At 39.9% G+C, this 23,579-nt stretch overlaps 2 protein-coding genes across 6 annotated transcripts in view; one reads left to right on the forward strand and one right to left on the reverse strand.

Annotated features, from left to right (window-relative positions):
• Window positions 1–281: 281 nt before the first annotated feature.
• Window positions 282–23,520, reverse strand: ZNF596 (zinc finger protein 596). 5 transcript variants are annotated; one of them, XM_078445185.2, is made up of 7 exons: window positions 23,286–23,510; window positions 21,492–21,743; window positions 14,297–14,357; window positions 12,113–12,239; window positions 11,287–11,382; window positions 10,735–10,817; window positions 7,968–10,300 (listed from the first exon to the last, which is right to left on the reverse strand). In XM_078445185.2, exons 3-7 carry the CDS (start codon window positions 14,330–14,332, stop codon window positions 9,056–9,058), a joined length of 1,587 nt encoding a protein of 528 aa, XP_078301311.1. In that variant the 5' UTR covers window positions 14,333–14,357; window positions 21,492–21,743; window positions 23,286–23,510; the 3' UTR covers window positions 7,968–9,055. The 5 variants fall into 5 exon arrangements, with proteins under 5 accessions (XP_078301313.1, XP_078301311.1, XP_078301310.1 ...); XM_078445187.2 differs by lacking the exons at window positions 7,968–10,300; window positions 10,735–10,817; window positions 21,492–21,743 and adding exons at window positions 282–4,830; window positions 6,325–6,425 and having other exon boundaries at window positions 23,286–23,520; XM_078445184.2 differs by lacking the exon at window positions 21,492–21,743 and having other exon boundaries at window positions 23,286–23,509.
• LOC132691459 (uncharacterized) overlaps window positions 23,087–23,579 on the forward strand; it is a 64,168-nt gene continuing 63,675 nt past the window's right edge. Inside the window, exon 1 of the transcript XR_013554953.2 lies at window positions 23,087–23,197. The gene's annotated coding sequence lies outside the window, so the exon portion shown is untranslated. The remainder of the gene's footprint in view (window positions 23,198–23,579) is intronic.

The following is a 23,579-nucleotide window of genomic DNA, read 5'->3' on the forward strand; positions in this document are numbered from 1 at the left end:
TGGTCTCAATTATACCTATGTTTTGTTCTATCAAAGCCCATCTGTTCAAGAATACCTCTTGTAGAGCTATTTACTTTGGTGGCTATCCTTTATGATTTCCAATGCTAAGAATTAGTTTTTAACTTCATATGTTCTGATGCTTTAATATGTTGTTTTAGAAAAAAAGAAATACTTGAGATCATTATGATTAAAACCATGAAAGAGAAGTTGCTTTTGCTGAGGAGTAAGAGTAAGGAGTAATCTTTGGAAGTAGGGGTGAGAAGAGAGAGCCTGTGCCCGTGGCATTCAGGTCACATTATTCCTGTTAGGGTAGTGCTGGTTGCATTCTGCTGGCTTCTACTGACCTCCTTGCATGTCCCAACACCTGTGAACAAGGTTCCAAGGCAGATGGGTAGGAGAGGACCAAGACTGTTTAAGCACAGAATGCAAGTGTCTGTCCCAAGAAGAGGAGCATCTGGCAATGTGAACTGGGCTTGGGCAAGGAAAAGAAGAGTGCTGAAAGGGATTGAAGAGCCTGGAATGGGTGGGACACTTGGAAGCCCTGAAATGGAGAAATTAAAATCTCTGCCCATCCTCACCTGGAGATCCTAAGCTCAGCATGTATTAGAAGTGTCTTTAGTGTCTGATTTCATGTGAAAGTCAGTTCCTATCATGTACCTACTGTTGCCAAGTGACATGTGGATTTAACTAGGGTAGGAAGCCTTTTTGAACAAATGAACAGAAACAACAAACTTTAGTTCTCCATGTTGAAGATTATTGTCCACATAGGAGTTCCTGTGGAGGATGTCCCAGTGTTTCAGTGGAAAGCAGAGGACTGCATATCCGATGGTGAATTCCTCCGTATGTGTATGCTTGAGGCACAAGAAGGGGCATATTGATTCCAAGACCTTAAAGGCATAGTCTCAACACTCAGTAGTGAGTTCAGAGTGATCTTGCCTGAGAAGGAAGCTCAGACAAGAAGGAAGATGAGCAGGAGTCAAGAATGCCTCTTTCTTAGGAAAAAAATATATTCTCTGTTGATATGTTCTCTCCCTCCTGAAATGCTTTTTTAGGACCTACTAATCTTCAATTCTCAGGTATCCTACCTAACAACATTTGCTTTCAATCATTCATGGTGTTTTCTGAGCCCTTTTCCATCTCCAGATAGATTCCATCTCACTATGAACCATTGACATCAAACTTTGGAAAGTATCTCCATTTGAGGGTGAATCAGTGGAAGGGCTTCAGGATATATCTATGAATAAGGATTAAAGAAACTGCACAGATAAGTTGTTTATTAATGTGCAGGAATTGCTGGAGAACCCTAAAAAAATAAGATTGATAATGGAAAACCCGAGCTCCTTGACTTTATAATGCATTCCAACATTAGCAAAGTGAGTCAGTGTGGGTCTAGCCTCAAAATAGTAATTATTTGGAATGAATTGGGAGAATGTAGAAACTGACTATGAAAATCAAGGTTGCATTTAATCCACATGATGGGATGGGTTTTATTCCACAATTTCTTTTTAAAAATGGAATCAACTTAAATGTCTTAGAGTAGGTGTTTTTAAAAAATAGCTCACAACACCTACATTCGAAAGAGACATTCGTGGATTTGTAAAGGATCTTCTAGTTGTTGCCTCTGAGCATGACTTCTCTGAAGATGTGTGCATGCTTCTATGCTTTGAGCAAGCTGGTTTGAAGTACGGTGCATTCATGTTTTGATAGATTCTGGCAAGATCGCCCCTGCTTAGAGTTGCAGTGATGTTCTTAACAACCACAATGTGGGCTTTTTACTCAACTGTAAACAGGACGCAATATTACATTCTTTATTTTTATGTATATAAGGAAAAATATGGGTCTTATTTATATCTCACTGATTACTAAATGTTGCTAATACAGTTGTGTTTCATAGACATGTCCCTGTCAATTAGTTTTCCTCCTTGGCTCATTTTTCATGTAATTTTACATATTTTATATTCTGTAGTTTTATCACGCACACAGTCATTTACACAAACGTGCACTTTGATCTATTTTAGTTATAATTTTTATACATTGAAATATAAATCTTCATGTTATCACCTTTATCTTCCCCTGTTCTGTTATTATAAAAATATTCTGTTGATTTTAGTCTGAGTATTATATCATTTAATATACTTACACGTTATATTTTCTTGATGAACTCATCTCTGTGTCGACACATAATAGTCTTGTTTCTTGTTACAGCTTTTGAGTTAAAGTCCATTTTATCTGATAAAAGTATAGCTACCTCTGCTGTCTCAGGATTTCCATTGACATGGACTATGTTTTTCTGTTTCACCACTTTGAGTCTGTGTGTGTCTTTAAAACTGAAGTGAATCTTTTGTAGGTAGCATATATTTGGATATTTTTTTAATGTTTATTTTGAAAGAGTGTGTGTGAGCACGAGTGGAGGAGGGGCAGAGAGAGAGGGAGAGAGAAAGAATCCCAACAGGCTCCATGCTGTCAGCACATAGCCCAATGTGGGGCTCCATCCGATGACCTCGTGACCTGAGCCCAAACCAAGAGTCAGATGGTTAACCGACTGGGCCACCCAGGCGCCCCTGGGAATTGTTTTTAATCCAGTCAGCCAGTATATGCCTTTTTATTGTAGAATTTAATCCACTCACATTTTAAATAATTATTATAGGCAAGGTTTACTAATGCCATCTTATTAGATCTTTTCTGGATGTTCTGCAGTTCTCTTGTTCCTTTCTTCCTGTCTTTGTGTACTGATGATTTTCTGTAGTGGTATGCTTTGATTCCTGCCTTTTTATCTTGTGTATTTATTGTTGCTGTGTGGTTACTGTAAGACTTACATAAAACATCATTTAGATGTAAGTCTAATGTAAGCTGATAAGCAACTTAACTTTCCCCCTCATGTTTTGTTTTCAGTATCATAATTTCTTTTCATATTGTGTGTCCTTAAAAAGTTATGGTAGCTATTGTTATTTTCAGAACTTTTGTCCTTTAACCTGTATGCTGGAAGTAAGTGGTTACTGAGTCACTGTATAACTGTATAACTGTATACAGTTAGAATTCTGTATTGTAGAGTTCTGCATTTAACTACATTATGTGCTTTTTTGCTTGTTTGTTTTTTGTTACTAGTGTCCTTTCCGTTTCAACTCCCTTCAGCGTTTCTTGTAGGGAAGTTCATGGGTGATGCATTGCCTCAGCTTTTGTATATCTGGGAATGTCTTTCTCTCTCCTTCATTTAGAAAGAGACCTTTGCTAGGTGAAATGTTAAGTTTGGCAGGTTTTTTTCCCCTCAGTACTTTGCGTATGTTAGTCTACCCCCTCCTGGCCTACAAGGTTTCTGCTGAGAAACTCTCACAGTCTTGCTGGGGCAGGGGCTGCCCCATTCAGTGATAAACTTCTTTTCTTGCTGCCTTCAATATTCTCTCTTTGCCTTTGATGTTTGGCGTCTTACTATAGGAGGTCTTAGAAATTTCTTTGGTTAGAATTTTTTTTTTTTATTTTAGGGATTTATGAGCTTCATGAACTTGGATGTCCTATTCTCTCCCTAGATTTGGGAAATTCTCTGTCATTATTTTCTTAAATAAGCTGTGTGCCACTTTCTCCAACTCTTACTGTGGGACTTACATAAAGTCTTAATGGTACCCTGTGTTAATATATTCTTTCTTTACTCTTTTTCATTATTTTTGTTTGGTCTCCTCTCATTGGGTGATTTCAAATGACCTCTCTTCTACTCACAGATTCTTTCTTTTGCTAGATCCAGTCTGTTATTGCTGTACCCCATTGCATTTTTTATTTCGTTTATTGTATTCTTCTCCAACGTTTGTTTAGTTCTTAAAATTTCTGTCACTTTAACTTCCCAATTTGTTCATGTACTGATTTCTTCATTCTGTTGAATTGTTCTGTGTTTTCTTGTAGCTCACTGAGATTCCTTCAAACAACTGTTTTGAAGTCTTCTAATGGGAAACTTGCACATTTCCATTTCTTTGTGGTCGTTGCTGGAAAACTATTGTGTGACTTTGGGAGTTTCATGTTTCCTTCATTTTTTATGTTGTTTTACATCTTGTATTTGCTATATCCTTTCTCATACCTTTTCTGTGTATAGTCCTGCACTGCATTTCTTGTCCCCTGTTGTGGGAGCGGGGGTGGAATTCCTGATTGTATGCCTTCTCTTGATACTGCAAAGCCAGGTCACGTGCAGAGAGCCTCCCTGTTGCTTTCCCTAGTATGGTGCTAAATGCTTTAGTTTTGTGTTGACTCACAACCCCATAGAGTTGGGCCAGTCTTGTCTGCTTGCTCACTAGTCATCTGCAAGTGCTCACTCTGGACACAGTTGGGAGTGCACTCAAGGTAGTTAACCACATGGTTTGGAGATGTGTACTGAGCACTGGGGGGAACTCTTATATCAACTGGGGTGTCTAGAAGTGCAGTGTCCCTGGCAGCTTGTGGACATGCTTCCTGATAGAGTCTGCTATGGAGTTAGTAGGGTCCACACCTCTTTGAGGTCCTCAAAGAGCTCCATGTGCTCTTCTCACAGGTGCTTCCCAGTTCCAAGTCATGCAGCACATCCCAGTACTGTAGAAAGAACTGGGTTTCTTTGGCAGCATCCCACACAGCTAGAGGAGCACGTCACTCACATGCTGTCCCTTTCCCCCATGGGAGAAGACATGGGCCAGGATGGCCTCTTGGCCACTGAGATGTGCCATCCTGGGGAAGGGTGAAACTTTGGGCTCTTGTCCTTTTTAATGCATCCAGTCTTCTTTTTTCTTGCTCCAACAGTGTGCTGGAGCTTCTCCGCTGGACTCCTGGATTTCCACACAGGCCCTCTCATCCATGGATGATTGTCCAATCAGTGTTCTTTAAGAGGAAGACAATAGAAAATTATTCTGGCATATTGATGAAGTCTGTTTTCTCAGAAAGTAATATCTCATAACAACAAAATAGGGAGTCCTTTCACAGGAAGGCAAAAAAAGAGGGTACGAAGGAAAGTTTTTATGTTTGCATAAAATTATAAGTAAAAGATCCAGGAAACCCTGAAAAGTCTGCTACAGAAGTGACTTTATGTAATCCATTAATCATGTTGAATGTTGAGCTTACTGTTTATTAAGTCCGAAGATCCCATAAGGAGAGGAAGGATGGTGCTGAATATTAGAGTAACTGGTTAAACAAGGTTTTACTGATTTATATAAAAAATCTAATATCCTTACACCCTGTATATTGAAATGATGCAAAATTGTTTAACAAGGACTGAAGAATATTTCCAGTATATTATACTGAAAAACACTGAGTGCTTTTCATATGTGACACAATAAATTTTGAGGGAGAAGTAATTTAGAACAATTTTTAAAATGTAATGATTATGGCATCCGCCCCCTTTGTCCCCTGTGCTGCTGTTGTTTAAGGCCTGCTTCTATTCTGTCCTCTTCTATCTCTGTTCTTCCCATTTTTACCTATTTTCATTTATCCCGCTGATTCTTGTCCATATCACTTATTTTTTTTAATATTTATTTATTTTTGAGAGAGGCAGAGCACGAGTGGGGGAGGGACAGAGAGAGAGAGAGAGAGGGAGACAGAATCCAAAGCAGGCTCCAGGTTGCTGTGCTGTCAGCACAGAGCCCGATGTGGGGCTTGAACCCACGAACTGCGAGATCATGACCTGAGCCAAAGTCGAACACCCAACTGACTGAGCCACCCAGCTGCCCCATCCAGATCACTTATTTTGCTCCCATTATATCTTCATGAGTTCATTGGACCCACTCTCCCCCACCACCCAACCTTTATTTTACTCTTTCATTCCACCTCACTTTCTCTGACTTATTCTGTCTCACTTGTTTTCCCTCTTTGATATGTTCTTTCTTCCTTATCCTCACATGCAACTCAGACATCTGTATGGATGTACTAAAGATGCCCACCTCCTGGGAAGAGTTCACTTTCCAGTGAAACACTGGGAATGTAAACACACCATGCCAGGCACAGCAAGGAAGGTGAAGTTTGGGACAGGACATGGGATGTCAGGAGAGGTTGGTGACCTCCCCTATCCAAGGCTCAGGGACCTCCTTTAAGGTAGACTGAAGGGAGGGCCTAAGAAGCAGCCGGGTGCAGCTCCCAAGAAAAAAGGGGTCTCAGGAGAGGACTGGGGTCTGCAGAATCCTAAGGCTGGGGTTGGCATGGCATCTGGGGGGTGGTCTTAAGTGCCAACAGGTTTGATGGGTGGTGAAGGGCAATAATCCATTTCCCTTAATTGTGACCTGACATTGATTGGGACAGGAGTCCATGAAAAGCCGAAAGGCAGAAAGTGCAGACAGGGATAGCTTCCCATTACTTCTTAACCAGAAACAAAATGAGTCCTACCTGGCAGCAGAATGACCAGTATCCTGAGCCTCTCAGGATGATGTGGGCCTCTCTGATGATGGTATGGACAGGTACATGGACTGTGATGTCTGCAGGGACCCCTGCAACCAGATGTGGAGAATGGGTGGGGAGGGGGCCAATGGATACAGGATTTGAATCTCAAAGACAGGAGCACCTGGTCCACCCCACTAGAGTGGCACCTTTGCTCCAGGAAATCTGCTTCTAGCTCAGCAGGAAACTGTAGGGCAGGTGGTGTTGGTCAAAGAGGGGTGTGGCCAAAGATCCCTCCTCACCCAGGAAGGGGCAGGGACTGTGAGGCTTGGGTCAGGTGGTGCTGGGCCTTGAGAAACAAATGGCCAGTGTCAGCAGTCCATGCCTCATCTATCCTACTCTCAGGTGTTTCTGTACCTCCTCCTCCTTCCTCTAACACATATCACCTCACATTTTCACCTTGGGATTGTTGCCTCAAAGTGGCCTTGGTCCTTTCCTCTGGTGGAGAGTTTAGGATCTTTGATCCCCCAACCTATAGGCTTTCCACCACATATCTTCATAACTCAGTCCCCAACGTTGTGTCCAAACTCAACAACCCTCCCACTCACAGCCCCCATCACAAGTGCACACAGGTTTCCCCAGCTCTGAACCATTCAGATCCTGGATTCTAGTTTTTCACTGGTCAGGATCTGGCCTTCCCTTCACCACGGCCCCAGTAAGTTTCACAGGCCTGCTGCCACAATGCTAGTTTCACTTTGTTTAAGCAAAATATTGAGGCTTCTGCTTCCAGGTAAGATGTGTGAGTAGAGAGACAAGACACACAAGAGGAAATTAAAGATTCAAATAAAAGTTATATTGTTCCAAATTCAGAGATTTGTGGAATCAGAGAGGGCTGTAAGAACCACAATTCTAGGAAGAGAAGAGGTCATCTGATTCCCACACCTGGGTGAATTTGCTTAGTACACACAGTGAAACTCATAGGCAGAAGTTCACTACCAGGGAATAACAAGTAGATCGATATGTAAACATGTGGGCTGGCATAGGCTGATTGAAATATAGAGAATGTCCAATACTGGGATCCTTTTCCCCATAGATTTTTTAGGTGGGGATACAGAGGAAAAGAAAGCATTTTAGCTTCTCAGTTGATAGTACTTAAGTAGGTGTCTTCAATAAGTTTAGAAGAATGACCTAAAAGGCATGGATGTTTGAATAAAATCAAAGCTGTAACCTAACCTGAGTGTAATTTTTAAGTTTATTTTGAGAGAGAGCGAGCGAGCGAGCATGAATAGGGGAGGAGCAGAAGAGAGAGAATCCAACCAGGCTCCATGCAGTCAGCACAAAGCCCGATGTGGGGCTCAAACTCACAAACTGAGATTATGACCTGAGCTGAAACTGAGTTGTATGCTTAACCAGCTGAGCCACCCAGGTGCCCCGTTTTTATGACTATTTCAATTCCTGAATGAAAGAAATGATGTAAGAGAATAATAAACTTCTCTAGGTAAAACAATATCAACTTCAGCCCCTTCCTTTTTTTAAGACCACGTGTGAAATCAATCAAACAAAAAAACAACAAAAAAACATCATTGCAAAACAGGAAAGGTAATGGAAAAATAAAAAAGACAAAATGAACAAATCCACATGTATCTTGAGACTGGAGTTAGGAAAATGTTATATTACACTAAAAAGAAGTTATAAGAAATATGAAAAGATGGAGAAATTTAGTAGTTCTAGGTTTCAGAAACTATGTCCTCCGACATTAATGGAGTTTAATAGACTTTACACACTGAAAACAAAAGTCAGTTTGAGGACACAACAATAATATATAATATTCAAACCAAAGAACAGAAATAAAGTGGGGGATTGAAAAGGGCATTGCATACTCCCTCATAATAATGTTATAAATTAATAATAAGCATCTACATTCTCTTTTTTGCCACTTGTGAAGCAGGATTACTAATCATGTTCAAATGAATACTAATGACTTGGCCTTCTCTTGTTATCCTGGCAGTAGAGAAGCACCAACTACTTTCCTAGCTTTCTGCATTTGCATGTGGGAGGTGCTGGGACTCCCAGGTCTCATTCTTACTTGGTGATTTGTGGATTTGTAGCTGTTGTGATGGGGATATAGGCAAGGTCAGATTGTCTTTGCTTCTGCTTTCAGCTTTGCCAGTGTTTTTTGTCACTACAGAGATTATTGTAAGTATATGAGGCATTCAGGAAATAGGATACTCCAAAATGTCTTCAGCCACTTTCATGTCCTACTTCTCACTGAACAAAACCCTTTGGCAACAAAATTCTCGTCTTCCCAGTAATGATTCTTTCCCACTTATTTCTTGTTTTAGCAGATACACATCACTGAGTTTTCTTCTGCATGCAAGTGTGCTGCTCAATTGAATGAGTACAAAGTGATTACTGATCTAGAATCTTTCCTGTGCAATTTATTTAAAGGATAAATGAAAAGTATTTCTACATTGATTACTGACATAGATTTATCTCTGACATGTGACTTCTCCACTTTAACAGAACTGTGGATGAAAATTCTTCCACACTCACTTCATTTACATTCTCCCAGGTCATATATTGACTCCCATGTCAGTCCATTATCGAAAGGCTTCGTCATACAGATGGCCCATATATGGATTCTCTCCCGTTTTGGATTAACTTCAGTTGAGTGAAGTCATAAGGATGAATAAAGGCTCTCCCATACGTATTACAAAGTGTTTCTTAGGTGTTTGGGCCCTCAAGTGTGTTTATAGTTTGAAGCTATAGGTGGTGAATCTTCTGCATTTATTACCTTTACATGTGTTTTCTCGTGTTGTCTAAGGTTAAAATATTTACTGAAGGCTTTCCCACATACATAACATTTATATGGTTTTTCTCCAGTGTGGATTCTCTTATGCAGTCTAAAGTTATAGCTTCTATTGAAGGCTTTCCCACATACATTGCATTCGTATGGTTTCTCACCAGTGTGAGTTCTCTCATGTCGTCTAAGGACAGAAGAGTGATTGAAAGCTTTCCCACATAGGTGACATTCATATGGTTTCTCCCCAGTGTGAGTTCTCTCATGTCGTTTAAGGACAGATGAGTCAGTGAAGGCTTTCCAACACAGATGACATTCATACGGTTTCTCTCCAGTGTGGGTTCTCTCATGTCGTCTAAGGACAGAAGATTCAGTGAAGGCTTTCCCACATAGATGACATTCATATGGTTTCTCTCCAGTGTGAGTTCTCTCATGTTTTCTAAGGTGAGAACAATGAGTGAATGCCTTCCCACAGAGGTGACATTCATACGGTTTCTGTCCATTATGAGTTCGCTCATGTTGTCTAAGGTAAGATGTTTTACTGAATGTCTTCCCACATAGATGGCATCCATATGGTTTCTCTCCAAAGTGAGTTCTTTCATGTTTGTTAAGGTCAGAACAATGAGTGAAGGCTTTCCCACATAGATGACATTCATGAGGTTTTTTTCTAGTGTGAATCATCTCATGTCGTCTAAGGTTATAACTCTTACTGAAGGCTTTCCCACACAGATGACATCCATATGATTTCTCTCCAGTGTGAATTCTCTCATGTTTTCTAAGGTCAGAACAATGAGTGAAGGCTTTCCCACATAGATGACATCCATGCGGTTTCACTCCAGTGTGAATCAGCTCATGTCGCCTAAGGTTAGAACTTTTTCCAAAAGCTTTCCCACATTCATGACATTCAAATGTTTTCTCTCCATTTTGAGTATTATTGGGTTGTCTAAGGGCAGAGCTTTGAATAAAGGCATTCCCACCTTGATGACATTCATATGGTTTACTTGTAGCATGACTCTGCTTATGTATATTAATGGATGTCAAATAACTGCTGTCTTGTCCACATTTGTTGCCAATATAGGGATTCTTTCCCATTTTAGGTACCACATATTGAGTCCACGTTAATATTTCAGTAAAATTTTCTCCAAAATCATTGCATTCAAAAGGATCTTCTTGGGTGTGAGATTTCTGGTTTTTGAAAGGAAATGAGAGACTGTTAAAAATTTGCTCATATTTATTCCTTCCTTCATTTCATCTACATATAAATTCTACAGTCATCATTCAGTGACAGTCCTACAAAACTTTTTATATTAGTTACGTAAACACAGGGTACTACATTCCAGCAAGCAAAGAGATTTTTGTAGCATCCCAAATGCACAGATATCATTATTAGGTTTCAACTGTTAGGTATAAGTCATGATTATGCAGCTATCTCTTTACAAGAACTCAAGTATGGTTTTGACCTCAGATTAATTTCTTCCCTAAAATCAAACTAACCAAAACTTCCTACTGTGAAAGCCCTTGATTCCAATCTCAATTATGGTTGCGTAACTATGCCCAATTCCTTAGTTATTCAATACCCAGATAATTTGTAAGAACAGGTCCACACCCTTAAAGCTTACCATTGCACTGATTAATGTCGTGTCCTTCTTGTAGATATGTTGCATGAATATTATTTCTTGTTTTTTAAGATCATCTTCCCTATCTGAAAAGATTGGGGAGAAAATTGCCACAGTGACATTGAGGGAATTAAAATGCTGAAGACACTAAATGCTCATTTGAATAGGTTTCAAATACTAACAGAGATGGGAAGGAAAAATGCCAAATTAAGGAATACTTTAAGAAGAAACAATTATAGGACATCAGCAGTTGACATTTTCAGGACTGAAATATGAGAAACATAAGATGGAGATGACAATTTGGGAATGAAAAGAGAGGGAAAATCTTCATAGAAGAAAGAAACAGGGACATTTTTGTGAATTGTAACCAGTAAGTACATAACTATTACCCTCCCCAAGCCAAAGAAAGAATAGAAATTGACACCTATAAAGTATAATGTCAACATCTGAAGAAATTTCCCCCATCACATTGTCTATCTTAAAAAAGTCACTAAATTTCATTTCATGATTCTTAGGGCCTGCTCACTCACTGACTAGGTTCTTCATGTAGCTCACCTAGACTCTGGCATTGCAGCAAACCTATCCCTTCTGTGGAAAGTTGCTCTCCTTGTTCCAAGTGGAAAATTGTATCTGATTTGTAGAGTTGTTTGCCTGTTAGTAGAAAAAAGATAATCAAATTTTGGGTTTTGTGCCCCAAACAGTACATGATCATCAATATAGGGCCAACTAATGAGAAAGAATAAGGTAACCTCTAAAAGTCATCCCAGGGAAGAATATGTTGGAAACAACATGGGTAGTCCTTCACCAACAAAAGCTTAACTCTTCACTTGTTCCCAAAGACATTAAGGACCTATGACTGACACCCAACCAAGTTCAAAGACAAACCGTGCAATCTTCGATATTTTAATACAGTGAGAAGATACAAGTTCTCACAGTGTTTGAATACTGTATCCCAAACAAATCCAACAAATAATAACTCCACCAGAAACATCTAGATTCTATGTGGAAAAGTTTTTTGTTTTGTTTTGTTTTTTTTAATACTGTGGTCTGATCTAACCACAGCCCCCACAGGAAAAAAATTCTTTTTTAAAAAGTCAATACATTTAGCTATCAATTCAAAAATAATGAGTTCTCACCACTGTTTGAGTGTTCTGGAGATTAAGTAGCAAGAATGGCATGAAATTGTGTGAGGAAGATTACATTCTAGTGGGATGACAAATTAAAGTAAAACGTGAAGAAGACCGCTGTAAGGTAGTTGTGAGAGTTAAGAAAGAATCAAGACAATCTGCGGTGAGAAATGAGGAAGCTCTTCTACATGGCTGTTGAATGAATGAGTGAATGGATAAACGTATACATACATGATAAATAGTAGGAGACTCACCAACTGAGACTAGATGACTTATGTTCTCCAGCATCACATCTCTGAAGAGTTTTCTCTGGGACCAGTCCAGTAGGGTCCACTCGTCCTGGGTAAAGTCTACAGCTACATCCTCAAAGGTCACTGATTCCTAGAGCATTATGGACATTGTTTTCAGACAGGGCCATTTCTGCCAATATTCAGGGGAGGGTGGTATATGTAACAGCACTAAGGAAGTGGGGGCTGCAGGTACAGAACATTCAAATAGGATGCTGGGTTCGGTCATCATTTGCAGTGCACACCTGGACATCTGACTTTCAGATAGACCCACAGGCATACACATTCTAAATACATAACTTTCATTATAAAGAGATATCAAATGAGATGTGGCATAATATAACCTGAGAATTTCCCAATAAACTTGTAATTAAGACTTCCAGTTCGGGTTACCCAGGTGGCTCAGTTGGTTAAGTGTCTGACTCTTGGTTATGACCTCACAGTTTTGTGAGTTTGAGCCCTGCATCAGGCTCTGCGCTGACAGTGTGAAGCCTGCTTGGGATTCTCAATCTCTCCCTCTCTCTCTTCCCCTACCCCACTTGTGCTGCTTCTCTCTGTCTCAAAATAAACTTTATTTAAAAAAAAAAAAAAAAGGCCTTCACATCATGAGTATAAAAGTTTCTCCTGAAAACTTAAAACACTATTCTCCACCAATTTCAAAAAAATCTATGGACTCATTATATACAACCTGCCACTTTTTAAGTACTATGATTAGATTATTCCTCTTTATGACTTCAGTTTCATCATCCATGAAATGGTGTAGTGACCTTTTACGAGTTCTTAAAGATCCAATGACATAGCAAACTGCTAATGAACAAACATTTCTTTTTTTTAATTTTTAGAAAATTTTAAATGCTTTTGAGAGAGCATGTGCATGCACACATACGCAGGTGAGTGAGTGTGGGAGAGGCAGAGAGAAAGAGAGAAAGAGAGAGAGAGACCAAAGTGTGGAGCCTAAACTCAGGTCTGTAAGATCATGACCTGAGCTGAAATCAAGAGGTGGATGCTCAAGTGACTGAGCTACCCAGGCACCCCTAGCAAATATTTCACTAAACACAACTTCTAGTTTTATTATTCAATAAATGTCAGATGATATTGAAGCACTGTCCATAATTCTGCAAAACTGAAAAGAATTCATACAAGATGGGAGATCAGCAGGCACATCCTTTAACCTTCACATAACTACATTGTTCATTATAAAGTATAAAGCTAAATGGTTCATGAGCACAAGCCAGAGGCTCTGAGACTTGTGTAATGAAAGATGGTATTTCCTGACCCTTCCTATGGCCTGAGTCCTCCCAGTAGCAGTTAACACTGTTTTTTGTTTCTTTATCTTGTGTCTCAGTTCAAGCATACTTAAAGCCAGTATTGTTCTTGTCTCTTCAACTCATCAAAAGTTTCCAGAGGTCCTTAAATTTTATTTTACCTCCTATGCTTTTACTGAATTACAGCCAAAACTAAGAAAACCATACTCCCTATACATTGTTTCCAGTTACCAAATCTGAACAGAGGGAAATTACAAAGAGGGGAAAAGTAGGATTTGGTACATGAGAAGTAATGAGAATTTGTTTTCTCTTTCATAAATTTCAAAAAGTACAAATACATTCTATCAAAACTTTTACAAGGTTTAAATTTGGGGGAAAAAAAGAGAATGACTCCTCATTGGCTTCTCCAGCATGACCACCATTCATCTTCCCTCAATATTGATTAGCACTCCCTGCAGCAAGCACATAGGATACTGCATTGGAGCTCACCTGTGGGAACAGCTGCCTCCCTATTGGGCTGTAAGGTTTTGCTCTTAATCATCTTTATCACCTGCACTGACCTCAATCCTAAGCCCAATATAGTCAATAAAATGGTTAATGAGTGTATTTTTGGTGCCAAGAAGGCCATGGGATGGATATGGAAAAAGAAAATCTCTGATACCTGTCTTGTAAATACCCGGCATTAAACTAGGCTGATATCTTAGTGTAACATTGGGAAGGAAATTACCACATGAAGAATCCTTAATTTCATAGTTCTTGGAAAACTTCAAGTTCAGATTCTTGAAAAACTTGAGTGTACTTAGAACATGAATGCTTGTAGGAGATACATAGCCATATGATGGCAATGGACATGATATTTCAGTAGAAAGAATAATTCCCTACTCACTTGTGATTCCATTCTGTCTTCTGGGTTTTCACTCATATAGTCCAAGCAACAGGAGGCAAAGCTGAGGAAGGAGAAAGGAGCCATGAAACTCCAGTTGCCCACATTTTCCATACCCACTTGTTATGAAGCCCCAGTTCTTTACCTGCAAGTGATCCCCAGCACAAACGACAGAAACATGCACTGTACTCCAAAGGAAATGGGGTTGCAGGGGGATGGCTCTCCACTACCAGGGGAAAAGTTAAGGCTCTGACTCTTGTTGCTTGGAGAGAAGATAGAAGTAACCTCAATTTAGGAAGAATGTGAAAACCCACTTCCTCCTGATTCCAAAATAGGATTTCTGGCATATGTGGAACCCTTGTGAAAGTTCTCAGGCTGAGGTATTAGTTTGTGTACTGACCAGCACTTTCCTTGGCTCCTCAGCCCTCTGGTATCTCACTCCATTCCTATTCTTCCCTGCCCTCAGCCCTCTGAATTCCGTATCAATCATGGTCTCCTCCAAGAAGGGTCTCCAGCAATATCACTCCCTCAACATTTACCTTTCGATTTGTTCTGAATGGGTTTGGTTATGAAACAACAGAAATAAGAATGCATTTTATGGTAAGGTTAATCAATTCAGTGACTTACTTCATTTTGAGGATCAATGACACCCATGCCACATATTTAACCCTTAAAATCCCCTGCATCAGAAAACTGTAGGCACATGTGGGTTATGGCATTATTGTCATGTCTAACAATCTTTACAGGGTAGTACTCCCAGAAATTATACAATGAAAGGATTTTAGGAGGGCATTTATTTACTCCAACTAAAGTTTTAGAAAATTGTTCACTGAAATCTGCATTAGATACAACTTTCCTGAATTTCATGGTTTGATTTTCTGTATGTGTAGATCTCTGAAAACATTTATAAATTGTAAATCCTCCCCCTAAAACATCCATAGTAAGTATATTTCATGGAGAAATGATAATAATAAGTCATAAACATAAGTGGGTTCAACTCACCCATTTGTATCTCACATCAAGACAAGATAACAATAGTTTTAGTTTATGTGACTTTGTGCTTGGAAATTTACATACAGTTGTTCATTTATTTCTCAAAATAATTGTGCTAGTTATGGTTTTGTTATTAATTTATTAATCAATGCCATCATCATCAGTCCAGGAAACTTTAGTCATAGGACACAACTACACACACACCAGCATATACATACACATAAGCATATGTTAGAAAGTGGTATAGGTAGAATTTGAATTTTCCTTTCCTGCCTCCTAATATCAGATTCTTTAAGGGTTACACATCCCACCCAGATTTTACCTGGAATAGTACCCCTAACATTAACGATCAGAGGTGCCACCCTGTTTTTATCTTACTGTTTTTTTCATAAAATTTGTCCCTGTGTCCATGTTTTCTACCACGTAAGAACCATGGCACTGCCAGAATTCCTAAATGTTAGCCTCCAGCCCTCCTCATTGTTACTGCCCAGTTTAATTCTGTCACCCATTTCGATAGATATTTGCCCAGACTAACGTCATTTATGTCTTTTTCATTATATCTGCTAATCAAGGCCCCAACAGAAAGGAACTCCAAATACCTGCCTGTTCCATGACTGTATCTGGCAGCACAGCATTAGAATACTGACCCTTCTCTATATGTGAAGTCACAACTCACAGTGGCATCCACATATATCTGGCAACACTGTTCTTGTTTGGTAACTAGTAAGTCTTCCATGTTCCTTAAATATTTCAAATCTTCTCCATGCCTTTGAACTCTTTGATTTCTCCCCTCACTTTCCAAAAATGAGATTTTTCCACTAAGTAAATGAATTATATAACTTGATGTTTTATTTCCAGAGTGAACAATCACTGTAAGAATTGATTTTACTATAAGTAGGATATTTTTCTATTTTATTTTATTGTGGTAAAATTCATACAACATTTACCATTCTAATCATGGTTTTTTAAGATTTTTAAACAATCTTTACACCCAACGTGGGGCTTGAACTTACAACCCTGAGATCAAGAGTCACACGTTCCACTGACTGAGCTCTGCTCCAGTCCAAGTGCCCCTCATTCTAATCATTTTCAAGTGTATGATCCAGTGGTGTTAAATACATTCATAATGTTGTGTAACATCACCACCATCTATCTCCACAACTCTTTCCATCTTCTAAACCTGAAACCTTCTTCCCATTAAACCACTCCCATTCCTCTTCCCCACCTTCACCCTCTGACAACCATGGAATTTCTACTGTCTCTAAATAGTATATATTTTAAACTGATGGCAAAGGAATAAAAATTTTAAGATATTAAGACATTCCTAATAGAATATATTATTTTGGAGGAAAAATCATACAATGTATTTTCCTTTCAGGGAGGATGCCATAAGAAATACTTTGTTGTAGGGGCGCCTGGGTGGCTCAGTCGGTTGAGCGCCCGACTTCAGCCCAGGTCATGATCCTGCACTTCGTGGGTTCAAGCCCCACGTTGGGCTTTGTGCTGACAGCTGGAAGCCTGGAGCCTGCTTCGGATTCTGTGTCTCCCTCTCTCTCTGCCCCTCCCCTGCTTGTACTCTGTCTCCCCAAAATAAATAAACATTAAAAAAAATTAAGAAAAGAAATACTTTGTGGTTTTCTAAACATTTTAATCTTCTGACAGCAAAAGATCTTTAGTATATATTATTTTAGTAGAAAACCATTAGTTGACGAATGTTTTGATTTTCATGTATCTTTGATATGTTCTGTCTTTTCAACCTATTTACTGCAACATCTGAATCTTTGAGAAAAAAGTGATGATCTCCTTTTGTCATTAATAAATATGTTTCAAGGGGCACCTGGGTGGCTCAGTCAGTTAAGCATCCAGCTTTCGCTCAGATCATGATCTCACAGTTTGTGAGTTCGAGCCCTGCGTCCAGCTCTGTGCTGACATCTCAGAGCCTGGAGTCTGCCTCAGATTCTTTGTCTCCCTCTCTCTCTGCCCCTCCCCCACTCATGCTGTCTCTCTCTCTTTCAAAATAACTAAACATTAAAAAATTTTTAAATAAATACGTTTCAAGTCAAAGACTATACCAAACAATGAAATTACATGGACGAATAAAGCAGAGAGATCATCTGTTCTTGAGGAGTTGTCTAGTTTAGAACTAGAGATTTTTAAAGAAATAATGACAAGGATATTCTATATACATATACTAAAACATTTCATTTGCGGAAGTGGGGAAACACTCTTAAAATGCACATATCACTTATCTGATACCTTAAAATTTTACTTGGGAAAGCATTAGAAAGTTCAGCAGAGATACAAATAAGCTCACCCCTGTACCTGCACCCTCCCCACCCTCATGAGGGAGCAAGCGTAACACTGTAGACACACTGCAGTGCCCAGGGTGCCCAGGGAAGGAGAACATACTGGCAGGCAGCTGAGTAATGGGATGAACCTGAGATGGTGGCAGGCAGGTGGATTTCAGGGCCCAAAGGTCATTGTAATTGGACTCTTCTTTCAATTTTTAAAGCTAATGGGAAGCCACTGGAGAATTGCAAGCAAGAAATAGGAACAGATATTTGTTTGCAAATTAGTCTTTGCTGAAGAATGCAGTAAAGCAATTAGGAAGGGTTTGATTAATTTTCATACTTAGGTATTTGTCTGGCATAGGGTGTTGACAGTGAAAGCAGTGGAAGCATATGAGAACAAAAGAAAAGGAAGTATAAAAATAATACATTTTTAAGTTTGTCAGTTATTATCGATCGCTAATTATGAGTCAGACTTTGTGTTAATCATGAGTCAGGCTGTGTATGTACTTAAAAAAAATGTTCCTCCTTGAATGCATTTAAAATACAATAAAGACATAAATATTAAGTTGCAACACTATGTTACCATATAACCTGAAGATATTTTCTTAGAGATGTAACCTTTGCATTTGGTTGGCCACAGTGTAAAGCAAGCAAGAATTGCTGTACATTTTAAGCCTCTGGAGAAGAGTTAAAGCCAAAACCTTCAGTGAGTTTAAAAACACTTATAAACCAAGAGAAGAAAAAAGGAAAGAAGACTTTTCAGTTTTCAGATGTTCACAAATAAACCACATATTTATAAAAGAAGAATAAAAAGAGTAAATAATGAAATGAAAAAAACAAATTTGACAGAAATTAATAAAAAGTCTGCACAGTGAAATCAAGCAATTACAAAGGACTTATGAAAAAAAATAACATTGGCAAATAAAATAGACCATGTATTCATTTAAAAGCAATAACTTAAATGTAAGAAAAACAGGAATTATATTGTTATTGTAAATATAGGAGAAATTGGTTAATTTCCAAGAAAATGTTATGAATATTCATTCACAAAGAAGAACAATGCCATCAGCCAATTTTAATACATAAACTATATATATCAGATTCCATCCATACAATGGACTTGTGATTTCTCCCAAAGCACTTATACATTGTCAAGTGTAGTTTATTGCAATAATGAATGCTTCAATACTAGAAAACATATTACCTTCATTAAATAATTTTAAATACCCCAATAATTAGATCACATCAATAGACCCTTAGAAAAACATATGACCTTTCAAAATAATTTCAAATCTTTAAAAATCATGTCAAGTAGGGGGGAATAATTCTTGCTAATCAAGAAAAGCTCAGCAAACATATTCAGCAGCAGAGAAAGAAGCAGTCTGACTAAAGTGAAGGCTGAGAAAGGAGGGCTGGTGAGGGCTGCAGCCATTCACCACTGCACAGGACGTTGGATTCAGGGCAAGTAAAAGAGAAAGAGAAGAGCCAAAGAACCAGAACAGGAGCTGTTCTTTGAAGACAGGATTTCAAATTCCAAAAAACAGAAGTCTTTTTAATGATCATACTTAATACAAATATTTTAAAAAGTAGACAAAGCTATTCTTAATATACTGAAATCAATACTGCTTAGTTAATATAATATAAAAACTAAGCAAACACACACACACACACACACACACACACACACACACACACACAGTCTACTTACAACAGCAAAATATTATGGCTTCCATTTGAAATAATTTTGTAGACCCACATAAAAATGTCTTGAAAACTTTTTGAGGACATAATATGACAGGAGTAAAGCTGCCAAACCAATTCTTAACCTAGAGGACATCATGACATAAAAACCTCAGTGACTACAGAAATTCGGTGCAATCTAAATGTAAAAGTTTTAAATTTTTAAAAATTTACATTTTTAAATTTAAATTTAAATTTTATGTATTCACATACAAACTGAGAATTATCTTAAAAGTCAATTTTGTGTCAATTTTGATTTTGGGTGGGGCTATAGCCAAAACAATTTGGAACAGAAAAAACATGAAAGTAGGTCAAATTCTATCTGAAAATACATTATCTGAAACTTTAATGTTTATTTTTGAGAGAAACACAGAACATGAACAGGGGAGGGGCAAAGAGAGAAAGACACACAGAATCTGAAGCAGGTTACAGTCTCTGAGCTGTCAGCACAGAGTGGGGCTCAAACTCACCAGCTGCAAGATCGTGACCTGAACCAAAGTCAGACGCTTAACCAACTGAGCCATCCAGGCATTGCTACATTATCTGAAACTTTAACACAATTGAAATGAAGTACTTAAAATAAACAATATTCAATGATATATTACAACTGAATGGGACATAACACTTTTAAATGTGAAATAGGTGATGCCTTCCACAGGAAAAATAAAAAGCATGAAGAAAGGATTTTGGCTTCACCACAAAAACATAATACCAAAGTGTGTAAGTGCCTGTGTGTATATCGTTAAACCACAAAATAAAAAATAGTATGTAAATGCACATCAAAAATGAATTAGAGGGGTGCCTAGGTGGCTCGGTCGAAGTGTCTAACTCCTGATTTCAGCTCAGGTCATGATTTCATCCTTTGTGAGAGTGAGCCCCACATCAGGCTGTGCTGACAGCATGGAACCTGCTTAGGACTCTCTCTCTCCTCTCTTTCTGCCCCTCCCCTGCTTGTGCTCTTTCTCTCTCTCTCTCAAAATAAATAAATAAAGAATTGGAAAAACAATTAATTATACATAGGTCTACAAAAACGAAAAAAAAATTACACATGTCTAGTGAAACGAAAATAAAAACAAAGGGCTGTCATTTCATCCAAATCTGTATGTATGTATGCACGTAATGTATATATGTAATTAATTCCTGGGTTTTGCAGGGGGGGATGCCTCAAGAGTTGGTCACTGATAAAGATTTCCTTGCAGTTTGGGGGGGGGGGGGGGGAGTCACTGGGCCAGAATCTGTCACAACGTGAAAGGTGCTACTTCTTGGTCCAGCAAACTCCTACTTACCCAGAGTGTAGAAACCCTCAGCCATCTGCAGAGACGTTGATTCTTTACAGATCCTTGAACACTAAATCTCACTGGGATGGATGTGCTGTTAACAATTTAAAACTCTCTTTATGTCAGACATTTAGGTTGATTTTAAATAACAATTAGTGAATAAAGCACTCATCATGTGTGAAGTGCCGCAGTACTTTGTCATGGCTATTGGTTTGTAATCTCTGCCTTCTACTGCAAATTGTTAATAGTTTTAGCTCAAATGCACACATTCACTTTGTTAAACTTCAAATACATTACACAACTGGGTGCAACAAATTTCCCCTTATTGGTATTCTTTTCCAGGATTTTTCAGGCACTCCTGATATTCACTACTCATGTGTGCACTTTCTTTAATCCTGGTGTGTAAAGAGCTAACAGTACATCCAGATTTGGTGCACAATATGTATTGGCAAACCTCACTGATACCATGGTGTCCAGTCCTTTCCCTACTTGATGTCTGGGCATGAAGCACTTCTCACAAAGACCCCCTAAACACAGCCACTTCACAAGTTCTAGGTCACTGGCTCACAGAGAGACGGAACTGGTCTGGAGTGGGGAGAATTCAGAGGGAAAGTCGTGGGTGAGTGAGGAAATGTGTCAGGCAGGATACCTGAGGGTCAGAGATCAGAATGTCCTAAGAACACCATTTCAGGAAGGAGAGGGTAATAATCGGATAAATGAATTTTCCAGTTTGGAAAATATGCCAATCAGGTCTTTGAATAACTTGTCCCATTCCTGGGCTACGAGCACTCAAGTGGGGAGGAAAATCAGCACGTGGAACAGATGGTCCTCTACTCCCTACTAAGCCACCAGGGAACAGGGAAAATAAACTTGTAAATGGAGAGGAGCACACGTTACCTTGTGCTTCACAATGCCCTGAATCCTGGTGAAGCCCACACGCCACGTGGTAGCCGTGGGAATGGGAGTCTTTGTGTCCCATTCAAGTCACAGTCCTTGCACTCTTGTAGTGTATGCGGAACACAGGACCACCACGGAAGGATGTGCAGGCTTTTCCTTTTCTCCAGCCTCTGAGCTTCCCAGGCTCCCTTCCATCCATTAACATCCCAAGTGCTTTGCCTTTCCATCACAGAGCCAAGCCTTACCTCCTCACTAGAGAGATACCTTTGTTCAGCGATTATTTATAAGATTCTTGGGCTTTCCCTCCCCAGCTTCCCTGTGCTGTGTGTGTTTTGGGCCAGGCAGAGATGTGAAAAGGAGGCCAGTGGAGGTAACCATTACCGGCCTTATACACGAGTCGGATTGCATTTGATAGTGGTAAGGCTTGCCCTTCTCACCCCTGCTCCTGAAAATTCCTGCCCCTATTTCTCCTGAGCAAGAGCAGCTCCTCTATTTCATGGTTTTACTCATACTGATTAAAAGCTTTTAACTTCTCCTTTTACCAGAACATCACATTTATACATCAAGACTGGAATATTAAGACCTAATTATTGGCATGAGGAAACATACAAGGTCAGGCAGGTATGGAAGTACCTTGGAGCAATGTATTTATCATGATGAGACAAGTTAGAACAAAGGTTCCAGGACTATGCAGCCCATCCCACGATATTTGGTGAAAGAATAACAACAAAAAAGGGCAAAGGGAATTCAAAGAAATCACAAACTTAGTTGGAAACCTTAGCTCTCAGACCATATAATTAAAATATCGAGAAAAAGGAAGATGTTGAGTATTAGAATACCTGTTTAAACTTTGTTTTGAATGTCAAGACAAAAATCATCAGTATCTCCAACAACTGCACACAGAAATATTGTAAAATTATTTACTAATCAGCAAAACATTTTCAGTATATAGCGGACAGGAAAAGCACTGTGGCCTCATAGTTTGAATGTGACAAATAATTTAATAGGGAAAGCAATTTAGAAATTAAAAAAAAAATTAATGAGACTGCAATCCAACCTCCTATCGCCCAATGCTACTGTTGGTCAAAGTCTGAGTACATACTCTGTCCCTATTTCCGTACTGATCTTTTTGTCTCTTTTCACATACTGAACTATTTTCTCCCCAGGTCACTTTCTTTCTCACTGTCACTGTTCCTGTGAAAGTCCATTGTAACCACCCACCTCCCACCCTCCACTTGACTCTCCCTTACTCCCTCCATCTCTATATTGTGCCTCTTGTATCCTCATCCCGCGGACACAACTGGACATTCAAAGGGATGGCATCACGGTTGATCTCTGCCCAGGAAGAGCTCCCTTTTCCAGTGGGATGTGGACAGGGCAAACACAGCGTCAGACACAGCCAGCGGGAGCAGGATTGGGGCGTTAAGTACACGGGGGTTCCTAGCACGGGATCGGTCTCTACCGTCAGGCCGGGGCCCACGGGCGTCGCCGAGGCGGTGACCGTGCTTCCGGCCGCGGGAGGACGAGGATGGCGAGGGTTTCAGAAGAGGACTGGGTTCTGTGGGAGGCCTCCGAACGACTTCAACCGGAAACGGACACGGACCAGAGGACCGAGGAGCGGAGGGATCGACGTCCTGAGCGTCTCAGGGCGACGCTGAACTCCCCCCGCGACTGACGGGCGGCTACGGGGCCTGAGGCGGGGACCAGTAAGTGGCAGGAATCCGTGGGCCCCGGGTATGGAGAATGGGGCCGGGAAGGGGCTGAGGTAAACCTCAAACACCACAATTCACTTACCGAGCGATACCTGCTCTTCCGGAAATCCGCTTCCGGGTTAGTGAGAAATTACGCGAAGGGCGTGGCCTGGGGAGGAAGAGAGGGGGCTGGACTCTGCGGAGGGGCGGGCCAGCGTGGGGCCGCACTGAGAGAGGGTGAGCGGAGAGCGGGGGCCACACAACAGTGGAGGGGCAGGGCCGGTGTAGGACGAGGCTAGCGTGGGGAGGAGCTTAGGGAGGGTGAGCGGAGAGTGGACGGAACGTCACGAGGACCGTGTAGGACGAGACCAGCGTGGGGCGGGGCCTAGGGAGGGTG

Source organism: Panthera onca, chromosome B1 (genome assembly GCF_046562875.1).
Source record: "Panthera onca isolate mPanOnc1 chromosome B1, mPanOnc1 haplotype 2, whole genome shotgun sequence".
Lineage (NCBI taxonomy): Eukaryota > Metazoa > Chordata > Mammalia > Carnivora > Felidae > Panthera > Panthera onca.